Source organism: Chanos chanos, chromosome 2 (assembly GCF_902362185.1).
Source record: "Chanos chanos chromosome 2, fChaCha1.1, whole genome shotgun sequence".
Classification (NCBI taxonomy): Eukaryota; Metazoa; Chordata; class Actinopteri; order Gonorynchiformes; family Chanidae; genus Chanos; species Chanos chanos.
Genome location: NC_044496.1, coordinates 47,818,776 through 47,843,322, shown reverse-complemented (window position 1 = coordinate 47,843,322; position 24,547 = coordinate 47,818,776). Strand labels below are relative to the sequence as shown.

General features: G+C 38.5%; 1 protein-coding gene across 1 annotated transcript in view; it reads right to left on the bottom strand.

Moving 5' to 3' along the window:
- tnmd (tenomodulin) overlaps window positions 1-22,930 on the bottom strand; it is a 38,056-nt gene extending 15,126 nt beyond the window's left edge. Inside the window, exons 1-2 of the mRNA XM_030766837.1 lie at window positions 22,883-22,930; window positions 20,223-20,357 (exon numbers count right to left, since the gene is read on the bottom strand). Coding sequence (XP_030622697.1) covers window positions 20,223-20,357; window positions 22,883-22,930 — 183 coding nt within the window. The remainder of the gene's footprint in view (window positions 1-20,222; window positions 20,358-22,882) is intronic.
- Between the last annotated feature and the right edge of the window lie 1,617 nt (window positions 22,931-24,547).

Here is a 24,547-nt window from a genome sequence, read left to right as displayed (position 1 = left end):
AGTAGGTTGTATTAAGAGGTGAAGGTTATTATTATTGACAAGTACTTAAGTGCCCAAAAACATTTGACTGACGGTGTACTATAAATAGTACAAACACACACACACACACACACACACACACACACATATATATATATATATATATATGTATAGCTATTGTACCTATCCTCATTTTGAAATATTTGTGTAAAATGAAAGAACAGCTTTTATTCATTTTTCCCCCCAAATCTATTTGTTCTGAATAGTCATCTAAGCTTGCATTCATTGGACTGTTAGAGAGGCAAAATATTACATACTGAAAAAAAAGCTAAAAGCATGCACCAACGTACGTTCTGAATTCACAATATAGATCTTACATTTGGAACTATTATTGCCTTGTGAGCAATATCAATAAAGTCCATCATACTTGAGAGTTATATAAACATTATAATTGATTCAAAGCTCCGAGCTTTCTAAAGCCTCCACCGGTTTTTAATAAAGGTTAAGGTTATATTTTTGTTTTTAAGCACTTATGCTTTCTGCTTCAGACTGTTTTTCTACAAAACAGACAGTCCTTCTCTTCCTCTACTGCCTCCTGTTTTCGTCCCGTCTTCACAACCCTTATTTGACCGGGGTGAAGGGAACTTTTTTCCCAGCTCTGACTGTTCTGCATTTGCAGTCTGAATACTTGACAAAAGGAGTTGGACTCAGCAAAGAAATTATGATAAAGAGAGTTAATTAGCTTTCTCTGCCAATGCAGTGTAGATGTTTGTGAAGGACTGCGGTTCATGGTTAAAGAGCAAGGCAAGACTCATTTGTTATCACTCATAAGTAGGTTCATCATGAAGATACACGGAGACTGTGTTGATGAATACAGTGTCATGTTTACCGAGGCTTTTGGGGCAAGGATAACCGCTTTACTTCTTCTGTTCATTTTTGAATAACCGTACAGCTTCTTTTCAAAAAGTCTTTTTGATTAAAGATAGGGAACAGTGGACGAAATTTAATTTAATTTTCCAGAATGTACCATTTATGTTTGTATGTGGTGTGTTTGAGTTGTTCTGGAGGAAACGGTTTAAGGGAACATTTGTATTTCTGTCAAACTGCATACACCATGTTATGAGAACTTGACCATCTTGGTTGTGTTATTTTAGTTTGGATAAAGATATAATAGTACTGTATTCCAAAGAGACCCCAAAGTCTCCACCAAACCTGGCTAGTGCTCTGCATAACACTATTTCTGGCAGATGTGTAACTATTACAGATGTTATATTATTGTGGTAAATGGTATGTTAATCTTAAAAAAAAAAAAAAAGTTTGATACTGTAGTTATAATCTATATATCTATAGTCATAATGTAGTTATAATACATCCCTGAGTCTAATTCCTCAGGAATGTATGCTTTTTATTCACATACAATCAACTTCTCAATGAAGCCCTCTGACTTTGATGCACTTTGGTCGCACACTGTAAGAAGCATTTACGTTTATGTCTTTTCAGGATACAGGTTGAGTCAGAAAAGAGTCCCATCAAAGAGGAAATTAATGACTGACAATATTCCCAATGAAGCCTTTGGGTGGTTTGCCTGATTGAGCCCTTCTTTTTCCCAGGAGATGGTTCAGTAAAGGTCAGGGAGACCCGGTGGCAGGTAAGCTGAAGAAAGAGGCTAGTATGCTCATGACAGCATGTCCCCTGGTTGTCATTCTAGGTTGTGAGATACGGCTACCATTGGAGCATAACATGATGACTGTCATTCAGAGGTGATGTGAAGACTTAACTGGAATGTGTGTGTGTGTGTGTGTGTGTGTGAGAGAGAGAGAGAGAGAGAAAGAGAGAGAGGGACAGACAGAGAGAATGTGTGTGTAATTTGGGTCAAGCTGTCAGGTTTGTGATGAATCGGAGTTGGGTTGTCCTGCACTCAGCCTCACCGGTCACCAGTTATTGTGGTGAACTGGACATGTGTGATAAGGAGAGCTATTTGAGCAGGTTAATGGGTGTTTGCTGCAGCTGTACCCTTGTATGTCTTTTCAGGCCTGCAGTGTTGGCATGACACTAGAAAAAAGCTACAGCTTTATGCCATTTGGGTATGTGCACCTGTTGAGAATTATACTGAATAAGGATATTTTTGTACCCTCTTGTATAGAGTTGTCATTTACGGTTGGTTGATTGAAATTTCAGAATAATGGTAGACAATGAAATCAATTGTTTAGGCAGAATTTTGTGGCAGCAAACATTCACTGTAAGGCACTAGATCTCAGCTCCTTTTGCCTCTACAGCTACCAGTGGATCCCTGTACTCCAGCAAATTGTGATTTAACCACTGTTGCTCACATGGGCAGTCACATGAGCAAAGCTAATTTCTCCCCAGGGTTAAGCTCCTCTCTCAAGTGTTCCGTTGCCCCGCTTGTCTCCATTTCTTCTCTCTCTTTCTTTCTTTTTTACTTATTTATTTATTTATTTATTTTTCTGAAGGCGAGGTACATCTCTCTTAGAGATTGAAAATGTCTACAGCTACCATCACAGTACCTCCATACAAGCCTATTCCCCCCCAGCCCCACTTTTACTTGTTCCCCTGTCTCTACAGCCATTATGGAAATTAAAGACACTGTGAATTAAATCTACTGCCTCATTCTCATCTCATGGGGATTTTCCGTCTTGTTCAAACAGACAGCAAGCAGCAGGGCCAAAGACACCAGAAGATGAACTGTAATGAAAACAAAACAAGGCTGAATCTCTGAAACATGACACAGATGAAAGGGAGAGAATAGAGGAGAGAGAGAGAGAGAGAGAGAGAGTTCTTTGCTACCTGGCTGTGGACACATTGCAGTAAAATGAGGAACCTCTAGGGAAATAACTTCTCCACACATCAGTCAGAAAGAGCAGTGCAGATGGTGCTCACATGTGTTGAATGCATGACAGAGTCCACAAGACAAACTGCTATTGTGGTTCTACAGAGAATTAAATGATATTATTGTTGTATGTTTCAGTTGGCCCTTTCTGATGGAAGATGACAGTTGGAGCATTGATAGGCACTTCATCACAACCCTGATCTATTCTGCACACATTTGTCAGCACTGAATGGAATAGATTACTAAGGGTTCATTTCAATTACGGGCTCAGCTCTTTGAAATGTAGATGTCTCTGCTTCCTTTCATTTCCTCGACTAAAAGCCCCAGATATGGCTCTGTGGTGCACTCTTCTCACGGAAGTTGTTATTGACCAGGATCAGAGGCAAATATCATGTTTTATTTTTTATGTATGTTTGAAAACAAAGGATTTATGCCAGTGGACACTGACGACAAAGGCCGTCAGTCTGGGTGGCTATTAGAGTTAAGACAAATGGACAGGGAATACTTTCATGGCCACTAGACGCGTTCAGCTCAGCATCTGGCAACACTCAAAGAAAACAAGCAGCTGTTTGTGCCCAGGTGCCTGGTTTGACGATAAGAAATTGACGGTCATTTGCTAATATTTAGCTGGTAACATTACGTACCTGTGAGAGTAAAATGAATATTTCAATAATAATTCTTTTGCTTGGTTTTATTTTTGGTTATTATTTTTGATAAAATTTGTTTGATACTGCCATTGACAACAAACCAGTATTCTGTATCGTCACAATGAGTTATGTTTGACTGAGAATTTGAGCGTTTTAAGAAACGTTATTGTTGCCAAGTTCCGTGCTGTTCTTGATGAAAAGCTAGTATACTACTGAATAAAGCAATTGTGTAATTGTGTAGTCTGTCATTTCAGTTTTTCTGCAAGGCTCTTCTAGATGTTGGTGTTGGTTTCAAAGCACAAAGAAGAAAAAAAACCCCAACAACATATAACATGATAAACCTATTTTTGCTTTCCTAGTTTTGTCGCACATGGGGATTATGGCCCTGGAAGTTTTCATCAGTTTGAAGTCAAACATAAGAGGTAAGACCTGCAATAAATCTGTAACACAGCAGACCACAAAGTCTGCCACATTTTGTAAATGAGAGACCACACATCAAACACACAGTCTTAAAATAATTGCATCTCTTACAGTGAGTTCAGAAAGTATGCAGTAAGTACACTGGCGCAATTTTGTGGAATGCTTAATTGTGGCTACGTATGGCTGAATGCAAGACTGTTTATGAGGGAAGGAGCCAAAGCTTTACCCTTTTGATTTTTCTGCTTTTTGTACCTCCTGAGGCACTTTTAATAGCTCTGTCAAAGGCTGAACTCTAGTGCCTCTTACTCCACTGAACCCTACACAATCAAGAAAGCTATGCAAACACACAACCTGACATTTATTTCCCCTCTAGACATTTTGTACACTCAGCAAAGAAGATATTAGGCCACAGATTAGACCCCTATGCTTGTTGCAAATGCGTTTGTTGTCTAATATTGTTTAGATTTTTGCTGGTCACAGTGTATGAAAGATTTTGCCTCAGTACCATTTGAGAAATACTTCAATATCTTTCGCATGATGAATTAAAGTTTAAATGACATTTTTGCTGTCTATTTGAAGTACAAAGGTACAAATTTGAAGCACATTTGAAATGTTTCATAGAAAAAAAACACACCTCTAAATCTAAATGGAGAAATGCTATTATCTTCTAGTGGAATTATAGGTCTATATTTAGAGGGAAATTTCAACAGTCATCTGAGCAGTGCAGTCTTGTTTATTCTGGAATCCTGAGGTTAAGTGAGCTTTCACTTTTAAATTCATGAGTGTAGGCTCTGTAGATGCTGAGCTCCTCCATTCCTCCTTTTCTCCTCCACAAAAATATGAGGGGAAAGTAATGACCCACTTTTTTCTCCACTCATTCCCCAGTGACATTCTGACGCTTGGCACATATGACCACCTTGCTGTGGTCGACAACTGTCTACAGCTGCTTTTAATTTGCAGGAGGGTTCCAGTTCTTTTTTTTTTTTCCGCCTCAACGCATATATGACTAATCGCACTGACCATTTTAAACAACTGGAGCTCTCCTTGGCAATAAATCACCTTGATATGAGCTACTGTGCAGGTAATAGAGCTATGTACTGGAGAGGAACTTGGGAAGAGGGCTTGGGGAGCAATTTCATTTTTTTCCTGGTCAGCATACTATTGTGAGGTAAACCCAGACACTGGGACATTGTTGTCTGAAGCATTGTTTGCCTTTATGATCTGAACAAAAATCATCAAACAACTTCAATGCTATTTTTTCTAATGGTACTACTGGGACCTCCGTCTTGCCGATAGCGTTTGCCTGTGTTACCTTGATCTCAAACAACACAGCAGCTATTGTGGGGTTTAATGTGAGTGTTGAATTTTTAACCAAGGACAACGTAATGGTGGGCTTCAATCACGGTAATGTTGTATAGGTGGACATGACGACGTTATTGTAGATGAAGAGTCTCATAATGTCTCATTTAATTGGTTAAAGTGTGCTAGAGCATCATGTCACCTGTGAGCGGAGAGCTATGACCTAATTTTCCCTCACCTGCAAACTGTAAGCACTGGCACATCTCTCTCAGGGCAATTCAGAAGCCTTGTCATTGACAGAACAAACGACTCTTTCCAGAGAGGGAGATTCAACTTCACTAAGACTTTTTCATCCTTCTATTGCAGATGATATAGGAGTGCCAGAGGTGAAGTTTAAAAATAAAATAGGCAATGTGACAAAATATTTTTTTTTTCTGTCTTTTCCATTTTGATCTGTATTACACTCCTCATTGATCTTTCCCTCTTTCTTTCCTTCTTTCTTTCTTTCGTTCTTTCTTTCTTTCTTTCTTTCTTTCTTTCTTTCTTTCTTTCTTTCTTTCTTTCAGTTTGAGTGTGTGATAGTGAAAAACACACAATGAATTCTGTCACTGATTGTTCATCTGAATGGCTTTCAAGTGTATGAATACCAGGCAATCTTCTGTCATAAAAGACCACTGAATGGTCCATGAAATATTCATCAAAGGCATCTCCTAAGACTCGGGCACACTCTCTGATGCCTCTCTATGAATGTGTAACAGATTTCACATGGCCAAACATTCAGCTAAATGTCCAGTCAAAGCCTGAGTTGCGAGCCAGACACTCCTGAGGGATAACACCTCTAAAGCAAGCTAAGAGGACATCCAAATTGTGGTTGGTTCCCATCCTCAGCACATGTTAATAAATTAAGTGGGTATGTACTGTGCCCCTGTGGCTAGGTGGCCTTTAGAAACAGCTTGTATGAGTATAGAATCTGTTCTCAGTCTTTTTGTTTCTCGGGATAATTTGGCCAGAAGAACAGAATTAGTCGCTAACGAGTACTGAAATATTCTTCAACCATTAAAAGGGCACCATTAGGCAATTCCTCCATCTTAAAGATCAAAGCAAAGTCTGAGAATGTGCGGTTATTTCCATCACAGCCACATTACATCCTCAACAACAGTTTTATGAACAGTTGCATCAAAACAAGTTAGCTCTGTGTTACTTGCATGAACGTTGCTTGTTACAGTATTGCCCACACATGTAAAACTATGACTTATAACTCAGTAGCTGAAACGTATATTAATCCTACAGAGTCTTTGCTGCAGAATAAAGTGAGTTTCTTGGCCTTTCTTTCTCTGCTCTAAGGTGCAAGGACATGCATTGTAATTCTCATTTGCTACACTGCAAATCCCAGAGGGCTTTGCTCTAAACCAGAGACATATTACTTATTTGACACTTTGGCCCGAAATGAGGCAATTGGGACACAAGCTGCTGAGACCAGCCAGGACTTCACGGGCTCACTGCTCTCCTAACATCATTTGGTCAGAGCTGTAGCTTTAAAGGTGCAGTCAATGTTGCAGCAGCAGCAAATTCATCCAGAGGCTGTGTTATGGCGGCAAACTTGGGCTTAATCTGAACCAATACATACAGAAGACAACAGAGGGACAATGAACCTCAGGTAATTTCACTGTGAATTATGCCTGATCTGGGTTTGCCAGGCCCACCAATGGATAATCAGACAGTTATGAATGCAAGTGTTCCAGGAGGACAGATGGCTTATGTTTGTACTTGGAGGGTCAAAACACATGAGGGGACAATTGCAAATTCACAACAAGACAAAATGAACATACACAACAAAAATGCAGGTGTGGATTCCAGTAAAAAAAAAAAAATTCTGGGAGATACACAGAATTATTATTTGAGTTATTCATCGATGGCATTTCCTAAGACATGGACAGACTCTCTGGTGCCTCTCTAAGAATGTGAAACAGATTTCATATGACCAAATATTGAACTAAATGTCCTTTCAAGGCCTGTGTTTAAAGCCAGGCACTTATGACGGAGGTCACCTCTACGGCAAGCTGAGAAGACACTCAGATACTGGTTGATTCTCAGCAACAGTATGTGTTAATAAATTGAGTGGGTATGTGCTGTACCCCTGTGGCTAAGTGGCATTTAGTGACAGCTTGTGACAGTAGAGATACTGAGTCTTTTACTTGGTGTAATTGGGCTAGATGAAAAGCATTAACCACTGAAAAGTACTGGAATCTTCCTCAGCCCATGGCTTACTTAAGCATAACACATGGGAGGCAGTGTATGGGGATGAAGTAGAAATACTTCGCTACTGTGCTTAAATATGCTTTGGGAATATTCCCACTTTACCTGAGTATAAATGTTTCTGTCAACTTCTGTTTTTACTTCACTACATTTTCAAAAATAAATGCTATTTTAACTCCCATATGTTTCCCCAGACACCTTTGTTACTTACTGCAGTATCAAATCAGCAGAAGAAAAAACAAATATGTAAATACACACAATGCTTTGCTCAGTGAATCATTTAGCCAAATTACATGTTCCCCTGGACTAGTATTCTCAAGGCTACCATAGTTATGACCAGCTCGCACTGCAAGGATAACATGAGTCTGCCCCAGCCTCATTTCAGCCCTGCCTTGTATTGCTCTCTTCTTTAGATCACCTGATTATAGGTTTGACTTGGTTGCAGTTATTTTACCCATACGTGACTCACTGTAACAGGATTCCAAAGCATTTGTGTAAGGTCACAGAGGTATAAAAAATTTATTAATAAAACAAAAAGAAAAAAAATGTACCAGGAGCATCTATTGTACAATTGGCACAAGGAAGATGGCAGACTGGATTTTTTTATGAACAGTTTGAGAGGAAGACTCTTTTCTTGACCATATAAAACAACAAGGAAAGGTCCTGCTGCTTTTTCATGTGCCATTTACTTGTTCTTTTATACTTGAGTAGATACATTATCAGATACTTTAAAACTTCTACTTGAGTAGTTTTCTCATTGTTTAATTTTTACTTGAGTCATTTTCCAGAGAGATATCTTTGCTTTTACTCAACTGCTACCTCAAACAACACTGCACATGGGCAGGAAATCTGAAGGCCCTCCCTTAGAAACTGTTGAAAATGCATTTCCTGCAATTTTGTACAGATTGACTGTTGAACTTTCCTGAAACCAGTGAAAGTAAAACAAACAAGTAAATTGAAACATGCCAGAAAATATTTAAGAGAAGTGTTTTATCTCAGTGTGGCTTGATCTCATGAATACAGCAGCTTTTTCATTATAGCTTCGCCTTTAATTAAACTGAGTCAAAGATGAAATGATGTTAATGTGAGTTTTTCTCACAACTTTTGGTAGTTATTTAATGATTCATGGTATATAATGCAAGAGAAGATAATTTTTCTGCTTTCTGTTGTGTAAGGCATTAAGGAACAGATTTGCTTACTCAGCTTGCGTGCATTTGAAAAACATATGTAGCTTCTAGCTTTAAGATCTTCCTTTCCCAATTTTAAATACCCTGAATTGAATAAATTATGTATCAATATCAAAGACTTGCAAACAGGCGCATATATGATACTGTTACTGCCTGTGAGAGGCAGACAAGGAGAAGTGATACCTTTCAAGGCTATGCATTTAAGCCAAAGGCAAGTAGAGTGGTCTGCTGAAACAGTAAGACAGTGCACTGAAAACTGACGCTTGTACCAAAATAGCGGGATTCACAGAGAGTGCAAAAAACCCCCCAAAAACTGTCAGTTCTTTGTAAGAGAGGGGAGGTGGAGTTACATCAGTGTCTTGGGCTTTCGTTCTCTGCTCTTATGTGCAAGGACATGCACCGTTATTCTCATTTTTTGCTCTGCAGGTCCCAGAGGGCTTTGCTCTTGACCGGAGGCACATTACTTATCTGACACTTTGGCCTGAAATAAGGCAAACAGGGAGACAGAGGCTGCTGAGACAAGGCAGGGCTTTACAGTTTCATTGTTCTTTAAACATTGTTCAGACAATGCTGCAGCCTTTGAGGCACAGTAAAGGAAGTCATAGTGTAGAGCAAGAATGTTCAGAGAACTGCCAGAGCTTGATTACTGATCCTTCTGCTCTAGTGTTGTTTCCAGCTTCTTTGAGTGTGTGCACTAGAGGATTGTGGTGGCAAGCTGATTAAGTGACAGTGAGTTAATAGACAAGGAAGGTTCTGGAAGGACTATGTATCTGAGGTAGTTTCACTGTGAGAAGTGCCTGATGAAGTCCAGCAATAGACAGTTATAAGATCTGGAATGCAGGCCATTGGGTACTATACTTGGTAGATCACAGCACACAAGGAAACCAGAGGCTCTGCTATCTAATTCCTCAGAGTAAAACCTCGATCATCACTCTTACCCTGGGACCCTTGATACAAATGGCCACAGACTTCTCATACAGCAAACTTTCTAGTGTTGACTGGCATGTAGAGCTTCCAGGAAATACCAGAATATTGGTCACTCAAGACTTGATATCAGGCCAGCCACTTCCAGAACTGAACTGTTTCTCTCAACTAAGTTTCTGCAGATCTTCTCTAGCTTTTTCTGTCCCTCCCTCTCTTTATCTGAATGTTCTTTATTAGAGAATGTCTTTTAACATCAGTTTTTGGTGTTAGTGTATGGCCACACGAACTGCTACTGCATTGGGTTGTCTATACCTCTATATATTCTTGATTGGAATAGCTCTTTCCAAGAGCTCATTGTTTCATGTCTTCTTTTTTCATATTTCACTCCATTTCACTCTCCCCAGTTTGACATCTCCAATTTATTCAGCTGTTGGTAAGGCTGGGATTTGTCACCTGTGCCTGTCGTACAGATTTTGCATTGGTATCGAATATATACAAAATTTTTCCTACTTTGTGATATAACTCCAGAATTTCAAATTGGCTTTAGGATTAGAAAATCAGTTTTTCCACTTCCTGTCCTTATTAGTATGTTCTTGTCTGTCCCACCATCCTGGCCAATAATGTTTCACAGGCTCAGGTCCTCTAGTGATTCACCTGGGAAGATGTCATGTTCTTTATTGTTACTGATCATTGATGTGTATCATCTTTGTTCTGTCTTTCATAATGGTGAGTCCCATGTTTACCAATGTTGTTTCTAGATAGGAGCTCTTGCAGTATATCTATTCAGGTGTTTTTCTGTAACTTAGGCTATGTCCTCTGCAAAAATCCAAATTATCCAGTTGCAACCTGAATGTCACAGGACACTCCCTAATTTGGGCTAGTAAGCTGCAGCTAGAAAGAGAAATGATGACACCAGATGGTTATGCCTGACTCCCGTGCCCTCACTGAAATGACTGGTACAGTGGCCCTGGTGAATTGCTCCATGATGACTATATACGGTATATAGGTTGACCTCAGTTCTGTTCTAATAACTCCGTTGAGAGCTGAATACACTGTAAGTTGGAAATCTCCTTATATTTTATAGATCATAAAGATATATAAAAAAAATAAAGCTACGTTTGTTATATTTTTTTCACTAAGTTCATGTATTTTTCACATTAACATACTACTCATATCAATAATACTATAATGAATACAGTACAGTAATTATACAATGAAATAAAGCAAACAAAATGCATGAGACCAGACAGCCAAACACACTGAGACCCAAACCACAACAAATCAAGTCAGTGGTCAGTGGTACTGCACAGCACATGGAGCTGTCATCATTAGATGTCATTATTAGACCAAACATCGTTACTCGAAAATAATATAATTAGGTTAATGGGATGGCCACCATAGGTCCAAGTAATCATATACATTGTGGGTCAAGGACAGCCTTTATTATTTGATTGATTTTGGATTTGTGCCACTGTGTTACCTACAGGGTGGTGCTGTGTTTGAGTGCTCTCTAATGTCATTTACTCTTGCGGGTGTGGTATTATATTAACACTGAGAGGGTATTTTTACAACGTACACTCATCAGCGTTGATTATATAAAAACTCAGAGGCAGATTTTACAAAAAGCATCAACAACTAGTTTTTTGTGCAAGAAAAAAAGTGCACAAGCAAATGCCTTCCAATTTGCTGGAACTGAGAATGATAATGGCTCATTTCAGTACCTAAGATGCCTTTTAAGATTATGTGATTTCTTGCTTGTGCTCATAGCTTAATATATACTGAAACAAGAACAATTTACAAAATCTGGTGCCTACAGTTAATTCAACATTGACAGTTTAACTATTTATTATGTCTTTGCAAGAACTGGTCAAGATGCATTTGACATGAACTATCTCAAACTGACAATTAGTTGTAATTTTTCACTGGTGAGGCTAGAGAAATTTTCCCAACAATGGAATGTAGAAATATAGCTGCAAGCAGAAATGAAAGGGCCAAGCACCACAGGGCCACCAGGTAGACAACTAATCAGAACTACCCTTGAACAAGACACCAGTCCATCACAGGGTGAACGGACACATTGAACCCGATGGGATGCCATAGAAACCCATTGAAAATCAAGAATGCCAAGATGGCCAAAAAGCAAAATGGCCAACACCCAGGTTCCATAATGTTCCAGTTAGGAGCCTTTATTGCGATGATGCACAAGAAGTTTGGTTGAAATGTCTGCTTTGGTTCCAAAATAACAGGCTTTTAAATATGTTTTTCTTTGTTTTTCTTGTATAGAGCCCCCATGCAGCCAAACGTTGTGAGACTTGGTGGGCACCCACTATTCTCCCTGGCAGTTAAGTATGCCAATTTTGGCATCAATCCAACCTAGCATTGCTGAGATATGGCTCACTTTCTGTTTTGGAGTCTTTGCCATTGAAATTCATTGGACTACAGTGGACATATCTTTCAGCCTAGCAAAATTCTTTTGATAACTTTTTTGGTCAAACCACTCTCTAGATGACATGTACCAAATTTGGTGGTGATAGGATCAACGGTCTAGGACTAGTTCGCAAAAGTAGATTTTTTGAAAAATTAAAAATGGCAGGAAATCCAATATGGCACAAATGCATTCAACTCATCAGGAACCAAGGATTAAGGGGAAAAAAGATCACAACTCTAGGACAAACAGTTCAAAAGTTATTAACAAAAATACATCTTGAAATTTGGCCTGTTGATGGCACTACAGGGATGCATGGATTGACCCTAAATTTGGTGCCTGGGTACCTTGGACTGTCCTCTATCAGTGTGCCAAATTTCATCAAAATCCACCAAGGGGTTCCATGGGCTGCCATAGACTCCCAGAAGAGCAACAATAATAGTGAACAATTCTAACGATTACAATAGGTGCCTGCAACTTCGGTGCCTGACCCCTAATTAAAAATGACAAAGTTCTGTAAAAGGCCAACAATGCAGCAAGTTATGTGATTTTGAGGAAATATGTGCAAAATTGTCTAAAGGAGCCTTATTGCAGATGATTATGAGGAACTGCAAATGTCACTCTTAAGTATATAGGTTGTACAATATACAATCATCATAAATTCTTATCTTTCCTTGCATTTATCTTTTTCAAGTTCATTATAGTCCTCCAGCGAATCCACTATTTACTCCTTATTTGATCAGTGCATTCAAAGTGTAACACCTCAAAATGAACTAGAGATGCATTTCCACGAGAAAATGTGAATGTGATTGCACTGCAGCATCATCAAATCTTAACTGTAGAAATACTGGATCTATCTCCAGGTGAAGTGTAGTCACGGAGCAAAAGACCACTGAATCCGGCTATCGACTGCTGCTGTGTGCAATTCGTTGTCATACCACCAGTGACCTAAAGCTTTCCCCATTCATTTTCAATGGAAAAATAAGCGATTAAAACAGCAATTAACAAAAAAAAAAAAAAAAAAATGAGTGGACAAATCAGTTAGCCATATACAAGCGCACTACACAGTATTAGGGCAGACCTGTTACCACCGCAGAGGAATCAATAACGTGAAAACTGTGGGAGTAGAAATAGTGAGAAAAACAACCGAAAATGCAAAACCTTGTCCATTCATTTTCAATGGAGTGCAATACTTTGTCTTACCACTAGAACTAGAAAACAGTATATGATTGCTTACGCAATCACATAAAAATCCCTCATCTCACCACTAGGGCAAGGAGACTATTAAGAGGGAGCAGAAGCAGTGCCGAAACTGCAGTACCTCGTCCTACCACCAGTTATGGAAGAACAATATATGATTGCTGCACAATCACATAATAACTACCCCCAGGGGTCCCTTTGTATCACAATCACATAGACCCTTAATGCAAGGGCGTAGGTTTGGTCTCAGCATTGGTAGGAACCCCCACCCCCCACTGCCCACCCCCATACATTGCAAAATGTCCAATCCAAAACCAATGAATAGAGAGGGTCACTGCAAAGAAAATAAAAAGCACTGTTTAATGCTGACAACCAAATGGTTTATTAACATGTAAGATCTGTATTTAAATAAAATCTATACACATTAACAGGTCAAACACTAAAAGAAAGTAAACTTTAGGACATTACTCGTTAACGGAAGAGAGACACTAACGTTTAGGGTTATCTGTATAATATGGGATTGTCCTGTATTGAAAAATAATCTGCACTGTCCCTTACTGAATCAATACGAGACACGATTTGTCCAGTATTTTCGTGCACAGAACTGTTAGTGTAAGGATGGTGTCCTCCTCACTTAGCCGAGACACACATCTAGTTGACAAAGTTCGGCACTTATTACAACCAGATGTAGCTACAGCCTCTCATACATTAGCAAGAAACGGCAAAGCCAATCCTATTACCTGATAGAGCTCGTGGCAGAGGACGATATCTGTTAACCATTTGTGTACCAAACACATTGACTAGATAAACACTGATGGACAACAGTGGTTATATCTTAATTTTTCGATCGAAATTATTGCTAGGGACAATTCAGTAGTTGCTGGATATTGGTGGGGACATGTCCCTACCGTCCCTACCAAATTCTACACTCTTGCCTTAATGCAAGGTATATCTGTATTTTGCCACAAATCTAAGACAGTCTGAGACATTTCAAATTACTATCTGAAGTCATGCAATTCAGGTTCATGTTGCTGCTTGTATTCAATACCTTTAAAAGCACAGAAAATTATAGACTTATGTAAAGCAACAGCAAATCAACACCTTATATTTATTCCGTTCTTAGATGCTGGCTGTGTTATTAGCAGAGAAATGAACTTCACTCTCTGATGAAAATGATTTCTCATTCATGCTGAGCTGCGAAATATCCACAAGGTTGTTGATAATTTGAATGCATTTGGAATATGACCGGAAAATACATAACATTTTCGTGTTCTGAAAGCTAAATGTTGAGGAATGCCATCTCACTTAAAACCAGGGAGGACCATACATGTTTTTATTGAATTATTTTATCACTTTAATGCAATGTTACATATGGTTAATAATTAGCCACCTTTATCCCACTTTGTGTTCCTTGAGTACACCTTTTTTACATAGTTGTGTATCTACATGACAATTTCAGAATGGTTGGAATCTGTATTTAAATGCAATTCCTTTAGTCTTGCATAATTACAGATGGATAAATGGTGTGAATTCTGTAATTTATAGCATTCTATTCCAATCTGTTAATTTGATTGTTCTTGTCATATGCAACAGACATGTTACTTCTGGACTCAGCAACTTGACCTCGGTCTAATTTTTGGTCTATATTATTATCATTATTATTATATTATTATTATTATTTAAAAGCATTTAAATTAAGTGTAAGTGTACATATATGATCATTACTTAGATTTGTGAAAATATCCAACTGTTTTTATTCAAGCTCCTTCATGGAGTATGATTAGACAGCCTCTCAAGGAAGCTTTATAGCTGAAAGCATTCAGTACATTTTGTGTTTGCTAAAGATTGAGACAGTTGATTTTTGCGCTGCTGTGTTTGTGATTGTTCTCAAAATCCTGGGGGAAAATTGACAAACTGACAGCGGTTTTTACCACTCATGATTGTGCTTTCTTACTGGCGTATCTGGTATAAAAAAATGTTAATTTTTGAGGCAGGACAAGGCTGCTGGATCTGTTATTAAGATCTGAGTTAAGCAAACATTATTTTTCATGCATAGGAAATGTCTTCTCTATGTGAAAATCACTTCAGAAGTGACCTCAGAGTGCCAACAAAACCAAGGGAAGGATGCTAGTTTAGGAGGATTTGCTATACGCAGCATGGTTCCCTGACATGGTAGTGCGTTCCTGCAGCGGCACTCTCAGAGCTCATTGACTCCTTTACACAAAATGTCAGATTGCATCATCTCCAGCACACTGGAAGAATAAATTATGCAATGATCAATTTGAGGATGTTTGTTGGTGAGATTACTTTCATACGCAAAAAAAAAAAAGAAAGAAAAGAAAGAAAGAAAGAAAGAAAGAAAGAAAGAAAAGAAAGAAAGAAACAAATAAAGAAAGAAAGAAAGAAAGAGAGATGCTTTGTTGTGTGGTATTTTATTTATGAACACATCTGAGACTCATTGTCTGGGAAGTCTTTGTTTCTGTAACATGTCATAAAAATGTGATTTGAGCTAGCAAGCAAATTCTAATAATCAACAGCAGATTGTAAAGATATAGTTTACTACACCTTTCAAGTAAAAAAAAAAAAGATATAAATTTAGTAAAGGCTCTTGCCCTGAAACTGTAAACTTTCTGGCAGACTCCACTCTTCTCAGTGTAAATCACAACAAGCTGCCCTCAGACACCAACATCTTGTGTTAAATATGTCAGCACTGAATGAACTGAAACCGAAACTCCCAAGGGTTTATTAGCACTGAGTGACAAACCGAATCACATCAGCCACACAGAGAACGCATTTGCATACAACCTATGATGAATTAAGCTGCATGAAACCACAAAATTACAGAGGGCCTCAACTTGCAGAGAGACAACATTGCATTCTGCGAGCAATAAAAAAACAGGTGATCCAAGATATCTCACTAGGTGATAAAATTACAACTATTTAACATCTTTTTTTTTCTTTCATATTTTGTTAAATGAGAACAATGCTGAACGGTCAGACATAAGTGTCAGTGCGCGGTATATAACAGAGAAGGCTGGCATCATTTTGGAAGGCTGTGAAGCAGTTTAAATACAGGGAGGATAGCAGGAGGCCATTCTTCTTACCATGTACTCCTCCTCCCTCAGTTCAATCAGTTCACTAAAACAGGATGTGAAAGCTCTATCAGACTCTGAATTGTACAACAGAGCGGGGAAACCTGGTTGGTAGTCACACTGACAGGGAGGGAGATAGGGAGGAGGACACCGCGCCTTCAATCTGCTGCAGCGCTTGAGTTTAACCGTTGTAATTGTAGGTGTTCATACGTGAGATGTTTCTAAAGTAGAGAGGATAAAAGCCACACAGCATGGAAATGTTCCAAAAATCTCCCATGGATGTGGCAAAAGTGTGCCATAAGTATATCAATAATCTGCTATAACTCTATAAAATCTGCTACAAGTGCTATAAAAAGTTTGTATTAGCATACCAAACCGACAGCGAGAAAGAGGAGGAAAAAAATCTGATGTCATTCAGTGATTGATGATAGAAATTAATTTGTGTGTAGTGGAGTATATGATAGGATTTGAATAATTTGAGTGGTACATCTAAAAACACCATCAGTAACAGGTAATTCCAATATGATCTCAAAATTTACAGTTTATGTGAAATGGCATAAGCAAGGTCATATGACAGATTTTGAATGATTAAAATTATTAAGGGTGACATTAGCTTTCATAAGTTTTCATGTGATTTTACTGGTACTGTTTTATATATGTGTCACATTTTTTCTTATTTCTGCATAATTTCATCAAGCGAACCAACAGTGAGTAAGATTTAATTTATGCCTTTGTTCTCCCTCTCTCTGTCTCACTCTCCATCTCTCTTTCTATCTGCCTTGTGTCCGCAGGTGAAGGATGAAACCATCATCACAGCCTAGCATGTGGAATCGTTTACACCTGTGTGTGTGTGTATGTGTGTGTGTGTGTGTGTATGTTAGTGTTTGCAGCTGCAGAGGAGTGGACGCTCCTATGAGTAAATGGCTGAGCCTGACTTGTAAAATCAAAGAAGATTACAGCCTGAAATCCCCTTCAGCAGTGTCAAAACCAGCTGTTCAGATAGCCCAGTCTGCCCATTGGAATAATTACTCTCTCTCGTAAGACCGCAGTGCGGAAACAGTGCTCAACAACACAAAAAAAAGAGAAAACAAAAAAGAAAAAGAAAAAGAAAAAGAAAAAGAAAAAGAAAAAGAAAAAGAAAAAGAAAAAGAAAATAATAATCAGTTAGGGTTCTCTCTGAGGAATCATATTCCTTTACATCCATAACCAACAAGGCATGAGTTCATAGCCAATGTCATTGCGGTGCACTGAAGCTATTCCCCTCTCACTCTGTGGTGGGTGATATAGCAGGCAGTCAACAGCAGTGCCAAAAGGCCAGCAAAGCAACACAACTAGTAAACAAACCCACTCAGGAGAGCCATACTATACGTTGCACCTGTGGCCATTACCGAAGAGCAGGTGCGGCACGGCTCATTAGCAAGCGCATCCTGACACTAAAGTCCTTCAGAGCCAGTTGGGGGCACATTGTGGAGGGCTGCCTAGTCCACGGGGCAAGACAACAGGGTGAGCCATGCAATTTCAGCTTGAATAATGGGGGAGATTCTGTCAAGCAATGACAGTCATGTGTGACAGTGCTTGCTTGAAACAGCATATGTGAACTGATTTAGAACAGAGTGATGCTGTGAACAAACACAATGACTGCCACTTGTTATTTACACTCAGTGACTGTGAATCAATGCACTGTTTAATGTATAACAGGCATTTTAGATGCTTAAAAGCGCTTTGTATGACACAGCAAATATCAAAAGGCATTGCACTGTATAAAACAAAGATGAAGGAAAAAAATATTTTCCTTTCCAAATATCACAATGCTGTAGTGACTTCATTTACAAAGGAAGAATCTATTAAGAGTTTTTTTTAATGAAAAAGGCAATATGTACAATCATTGCTGTTGCTAAATATCCTCAGCCCAGATCCACTTCGTGGTTTTACGTGTTTGAAGATATAAAGGCATTCTAATCCCTTATGGAAGTCTCAGCCCAGTACAATAATTAGGACATAGTAAACATGGAGGCAGCAATATGTTGGGAACCAAGGCAGGATGTGGACGGCAAGCGTGTGCGCACACACACACATACACACACATACACACACATGCACACATACATATGCATGTGCACACAGACAGACAACACACACACACACACACACACACACACATACTCACACACTCTCTCTCCCTCTCACAAGAACACACACTGGCAAGCAATATGATGGCAAACTCCTTATCTTCCCTAGGCTTCTGTAACAACATATGTTTGCAAGTAATTAAAAGAAGTTCCCAAGTGGTTAACGTGTCATATTGAAATACAATACACTGAACAAATTACCTTTCCATAGCAGTTTATGTAAAGCTGGGCACAGGAGACCACTCTACTCCTGCCTGCTGTTATAGTAAGGAATAGAAGGAAGCAATCTCCAGCAATATTGATGTATTGACTTCTAATTAGTTTGTCAGGAGTAACAGCTTTTCAGAACATGGGTAAATAGGATGAGGTGAAAATGGGCCAGATAAGCTAAGAGAAAAGAGGCTCACACATTAGTTTCCCATTTTAAAACCCGGTCGAATCCGAATAAAGAAAGGCGGGGCTGATGAAATATGCAGAACTGGTCTGAAATATTCATACAGAGCTGTGAGGTTGTAATGTTTAAAGCTGTAACAGTTGCACATTGTTAACGTCAGCATTTGTGGGGCGCTAAGAGCATGAAGCTCACACAGACACACACACACACACACACACACACACACACACACACACACACACACACAGACACACATACACACACACGCACGCACAAACGCGCCACTCTTAAATTGTTCCATATACAATTCTTTCGTTATGTTTTCCAAAAGCACTGTTTCACATAATTGTATTTTAAAGTGCTACTACAAAAATAATGTACAGGGAACAAGGAATACGCCTCAGCATGCCTCAACCTTCCAGATCATATCAGAGACAAAAGAAAGAGCTCTCACTCGTTATAGCTTTGCAGAACTGGTCTGGTCAAATGTAACTTGTGTTTTTAGTCCCTTACTGGTCCAGTGGAGATGATGTCAATTTATCTGAGTGACTCCTCTACCAAAATTAGGATGTGTATGAGAGGATCTAAATATAGTTAAAGAACCACCTATGTAGTATCAATATGTAATTAAAAAGCAGTAATCTTTAAACTCCAGATATCTACTTTAAGTTTAATTACGATGTTACCAGAATACCCAAAACCCAAAACCCTCTGTATCATTTGGATCAGAACAAGTACAAGGTTGTAGTGGGATTGTTAGCCAGTGCTGCTTGTGTAAATTCCTCTCAGAGCAGGGCTTTCCACAGTCATCTTTTTTTCCCCCAATTTACTGCCACTTCTACTACTCAAGGATTACAAGAATGGTTTGGTCCTTTACATGTGCAGAATTTATGAAGTTAATATTAATAACACTTAAATCATTCGGGGGAGGGTATGTATCCTTTAAATAGCGTGCACCAAAGTGATGCAAGAATATACTCTTTGAACTCTCAGCCCCCCCCCCCAAAAAAAGAAAGCTGCAAGAGAGAAACATTTCCACATGCTGAAGTCTTATATTTGCATAAATAAAGTCACAGAAATTGCAATCTAATCTAATAACAATCTAAATCATTTCCATTAGTTTCCAGAGAAATGCTGCAGAAGATACATAAGAAGCCATATCATTGCCCTTCTATATTGAGATTACACTCAGTTTTGACTGTGCATAGCATATTTTATTCTTGTTTCTGTTTGGTTCCAGTGTCACACACATGCTAATCATGCCTGGCATACTATTTACTGCTGGTGTTGGTCATAAAAGAATGGGAATAAGATCATTTGAACATATTTACTGTTACAAGAAAAATGTTCTTAGTTCTTCTATTCAGCAGTCTTTATAATAGATAGCCAGCTGTAGAATTATCAGATCGTGAGACATCTCACCTTTCCTGGACTTGGGCTCCAAAAGTATCTCAAAGCAAAGAAGCATATGGCCAAGGTCAAGAAAAGCAGCCCAAGAATTATGGCCCCCCATTGGTAACTTCGATACCGGGCTGTTTTCTCCTTTCCACTCTCAACCTAACAAAAGAGCATAGACCAACGTAAATAGCATTCCATCATTTCATTGATTCTCTAATTGATGTCAAAGATGCTAATACATGTAGCTACAGTGTATTAACAACTATCTTATATAATGAATTTGCACAGCGATTTCATGAGAATATCCTGTGGGGGAAAAATGATATAATTCAAACTGACCGGGTCACCACCCCTTTTGGTCAAATCTGTGGTATCTGTCTATCAATCAAATTAGTTCCTGGAGTGCAATTCCTCATGCACGCAATAGATACAAATTACAGCAGATTTTTGATTTGCACATCTTAAAAACCGGTCGTGCAAACCCATCTCATGCTAACATTTAAAGACTGAATACACCATTCTGCACAGAAATGAATAAATCAATAAGCATTCAAGCAATCTGAATTCTGCAAAAGAAATATTAAAGGTCACATTTATTACAACTATCCCAAATTAAAAGTTTGCCTGTTGGATTTAATTCCGAAAGCTTAGTGCCACAAATTAATAGAGGATGGCTTTTGTTCCTGACTGGTTCTAAAAAGGAATCTTAAAACTCACCATTCACAATGGGGAGATCTAGAGGTCTCCAAGGACAAGGCCAATCAGAATTATGAAATATGGAATTGAAAAAGCTTCAATGAATAACATACGTCTCTGAAAATGGAGAAGTCTGTTTAACACTCTTTCAGAGATGCTATGAAAGGAATTAAAAAAAAAAAAAGAAAAAGAAAAAAAGCCACGCTGCTCCTTGCTTTATCTCAGTGTCAGTGTTGGACAATTTTTTCACTCTATGGAGTAAAATTGCTTTCAAAATTATTTGTAAAGTCTATTTTTCTTCACATAAGCAATGTGAAAGCGTCAGATTTGAGTCCATTAATTGAAAATTGCAGGGGATGTTGAGACAACTGTGGCTGTAGAAATTGATGTGTCTTGAGATCTGGTTTTGAATCCTGTTTAGTTCTCAGAAGTCACATATGAGAACCATCATTCCCCATTGTTACAGTCAGATTGTCAGAAATTTGGTCTTGCAGAGACAGCATAAAATGTCAATATCTGAAAAAGGCAAAGAAAGCCTTTAATCAAAACAAATATGTTTTTTTTTTTGGTCTAGTCAAGCTTTCAGCATTCAGCATAGGTATGTGAGTATTTGCTTCTATTCAGAGTGAAGTAAAAGTCATAAACTTCCCTAGGGGGACATCAAGGCATGGGATCTACTAGTGGGGCAGGAACGAGAAACAGAAGGCCAAATAATCAGATAGCCAAGAATTCCTTGCAGGGAGAATTTCTCTCTATATCTGTGCAGAAAGAAGAATGTGGCCGATTCCGGAGTTCTGAACACTAATCCAGAGGTTGCATAAGCAGTGGAAACTTGACTAGAGGACAAAGTTCCATCTGCCTGGAATATAAATTGATAGAAAAAAACTCCGAAAAAACTACAGACGGCTAGCAGCAAAAAAACGCCATTAAACCAGTTAAGCACTTAGAATCAACCAGGCAATTCAAAGACTCTCTATGATGAGGGAAGCCTCAGGCCCCCTAATGCTTAAACGCACACAAACACATGCACACACAGGAGGAGAGAGAGAGAGAGAGAGAGAGAGAGAGAGATGTGGTAGACAGAAAGAGAAAGCCAGTGGAGGTGTGTTTATGAGTGAAAGAAAGAGAAAAGGGGGAGAATGTGGATGATGGTGTGGAATAGGTGGAGAAAAGCCTGTTTCTGAGTAAGAGGGAGAAGAAAAGAGCAAGGGGCCCCTGGTGCTGCACAAGTAGAGGGAAGGGAAAGTTTCCTCTCAGCTCAAAGCAGTACATCAGAGATGGGTGGGAAATTTTTAAGAGGTTATGCTCCCGTACGTTCCCTATCATCCGAATTTCTCTTTAAAGCGAATTCTCTTCATTTTGACTTTTTCTCCTTTCTTTTTTCTTTTAATCTCTCTCTTTTTCTTTCTCTCCCACTCTCTGTCTCTTCTGGAAAAAAAGGGAATAGTTAAATAGTTAAGGAAATAGTTAAAAAAGGGAAGCAAAATAATACTGAAAAAAGACAAAGATATTTGATTCACAGAGGATCTGAAACCTCTGAAAAGATAAGGACGATATTAATTTTGCATACCAGGTACTAGCTGGTAATTAACCCTTCTCTCATCGATATGCTTTAAAATCGGAACAAATGTAATTTTGGTCATGATTTTCATTCCTAGACATTGTGGTACTCTTTCCATTTTTAAACTCCCATCGCAAATTTTAAGTTACCATTTCCACTGGCTGTTGCCTAATTTTTTATCTATGTTTTGACAGTAAAAATATTAATGTCCACTTTTTAAGCACAGTTATATGCATATGCATATATCCATTACTGACATAGTGATGAGGTGCAGTGATCATGCAGTTTTGTTTTGTTTTTTGGATATACACATAATAACAAGATATTAATTTTAGTGCAACCAAAGTACCATAACAATCTTGGTACTGGTAAAAAAAAAATGCTGTAATAGCCTTGAAATTGGTTTAGGAATAGTCTGAAGACTCACATCTTTCCACAGAGTTCGTTGACTGCTGCTTTGAGAATTGCTCTCCATTGTTGTGTTGCAGAGAATAGTCCCTTTAGTTGACTCAGACTGAGGAGAACACTGCGGCTCTGGAAGGCAAAGAGTCAAGCTTCATTCCTCTGATAATTTGGGAGTACGCTCAAACGGTGGGTTGGTTTTTCTGAGGAGATGGAATTACTTTAACACTTGCCATTCCCATTATAGGCAAAGCAGATGTCTACTGTTTGAAAATACCATGTGCTTTTGAATGAAAGCGTTGTGTGTATTTGAGAACGGTGCGAATTGGCAAAAAGGGAGCGAGAACGATGAGCTTTGGAAATTTCTGTGTCTTTACCACTTTTCCCAAGAAAGCGTAACACATTCAACATTTCACTCCTCTGACATCTTTACCGTCTACAGCTACTGTAGTCGTGCACGATCAGAGTATATGACCAAGTTACTTCACATCTGGAGACTATTGGCAAAATCCCAAAATATCCTTAAAGGAGGAAGAAGGAACCAAAAAAGTAAACAGTCTGAAGCTTCTTGTGAGCTTTATTGCTTTGACTTGCGACTGTCTTATGCTTGATATGTAAAAATTGTAGCAACTTGGTATGTGAAAACAAACAAATAAAAAAAAAAGGAAACATTTGATTTAGTTGTATTACTTTATGAAAAACATACAAACAAACAAACAAACAAACAAACAAAAAAATCCCTTTTCTATCTATCAAGTCTAACCAAAGCTAGTTCTCTGAAGTGTTTACCATGAGAACACAGTAATTTTCTAAACCAGAGAAAAAGCCACTTGTGTAAAGAGTCTGATTTCTGACCCTTTGAACCTTTAAACCCACCTCCTCTTGTAATCAGTTTGAAGAACAGTTTGCAATTTACTAAAGCAGCATGTTGAAAAATCTTGTATACACTATATTTCTCAGGGCACTCTTGAAAAAAACTGTGTAATGATTAGGAGCTGAGGTATTTATAACCTATAGCCTCAATTATGAAATACTTTGGTGGATGAGGTGCTCTACATCTTCCCTCTGAGAAACAGTAAAATGGCGATGTAAATTCACCAAAGGACTCAAACTCACTGAAGACAAAAAATGCATCACACACGTACTCAGATAGGCCATTGACCTTAATGAATTACATGGGTAGAAAGCTGACTTACATGTTCACAGCTTCCATCATATTGTAATGTTGCCTTGAATCTTTGGAGATTAATATGATTGGCATTGGTATTCACCCATTCAGCAGGAATAGTAAAATGTGATTCAGAGTGGCAAAATAGACCTACTCTAGTGTTCAGTTTTATAAAGCTGAGATGTGTAGCTTATTTCAATGTATAGCTAACGCAAATGACAAAGGCAGCAGTGACCTAGATGTTGCAGGTGTTGCCCTGATATAAATATAAATGTATATTTACATATGTATGTATGTATGTATATGTACACACACACACACACACACACACACAAAAGATGTAAAAGATGCATAAGACGATCAAAGAATGACAAGGAAAAGAAAAAACAGAGGTAGCGGAAGGACATGCTACACAATAACACGAGATGATTGAGACACACAGTACATGTAAAAATGTGGGTCAGAGGAAGTCTATGTGGCAAATACTGAAAATGGAAAAATAATGGCTCTTGTCAATACAAA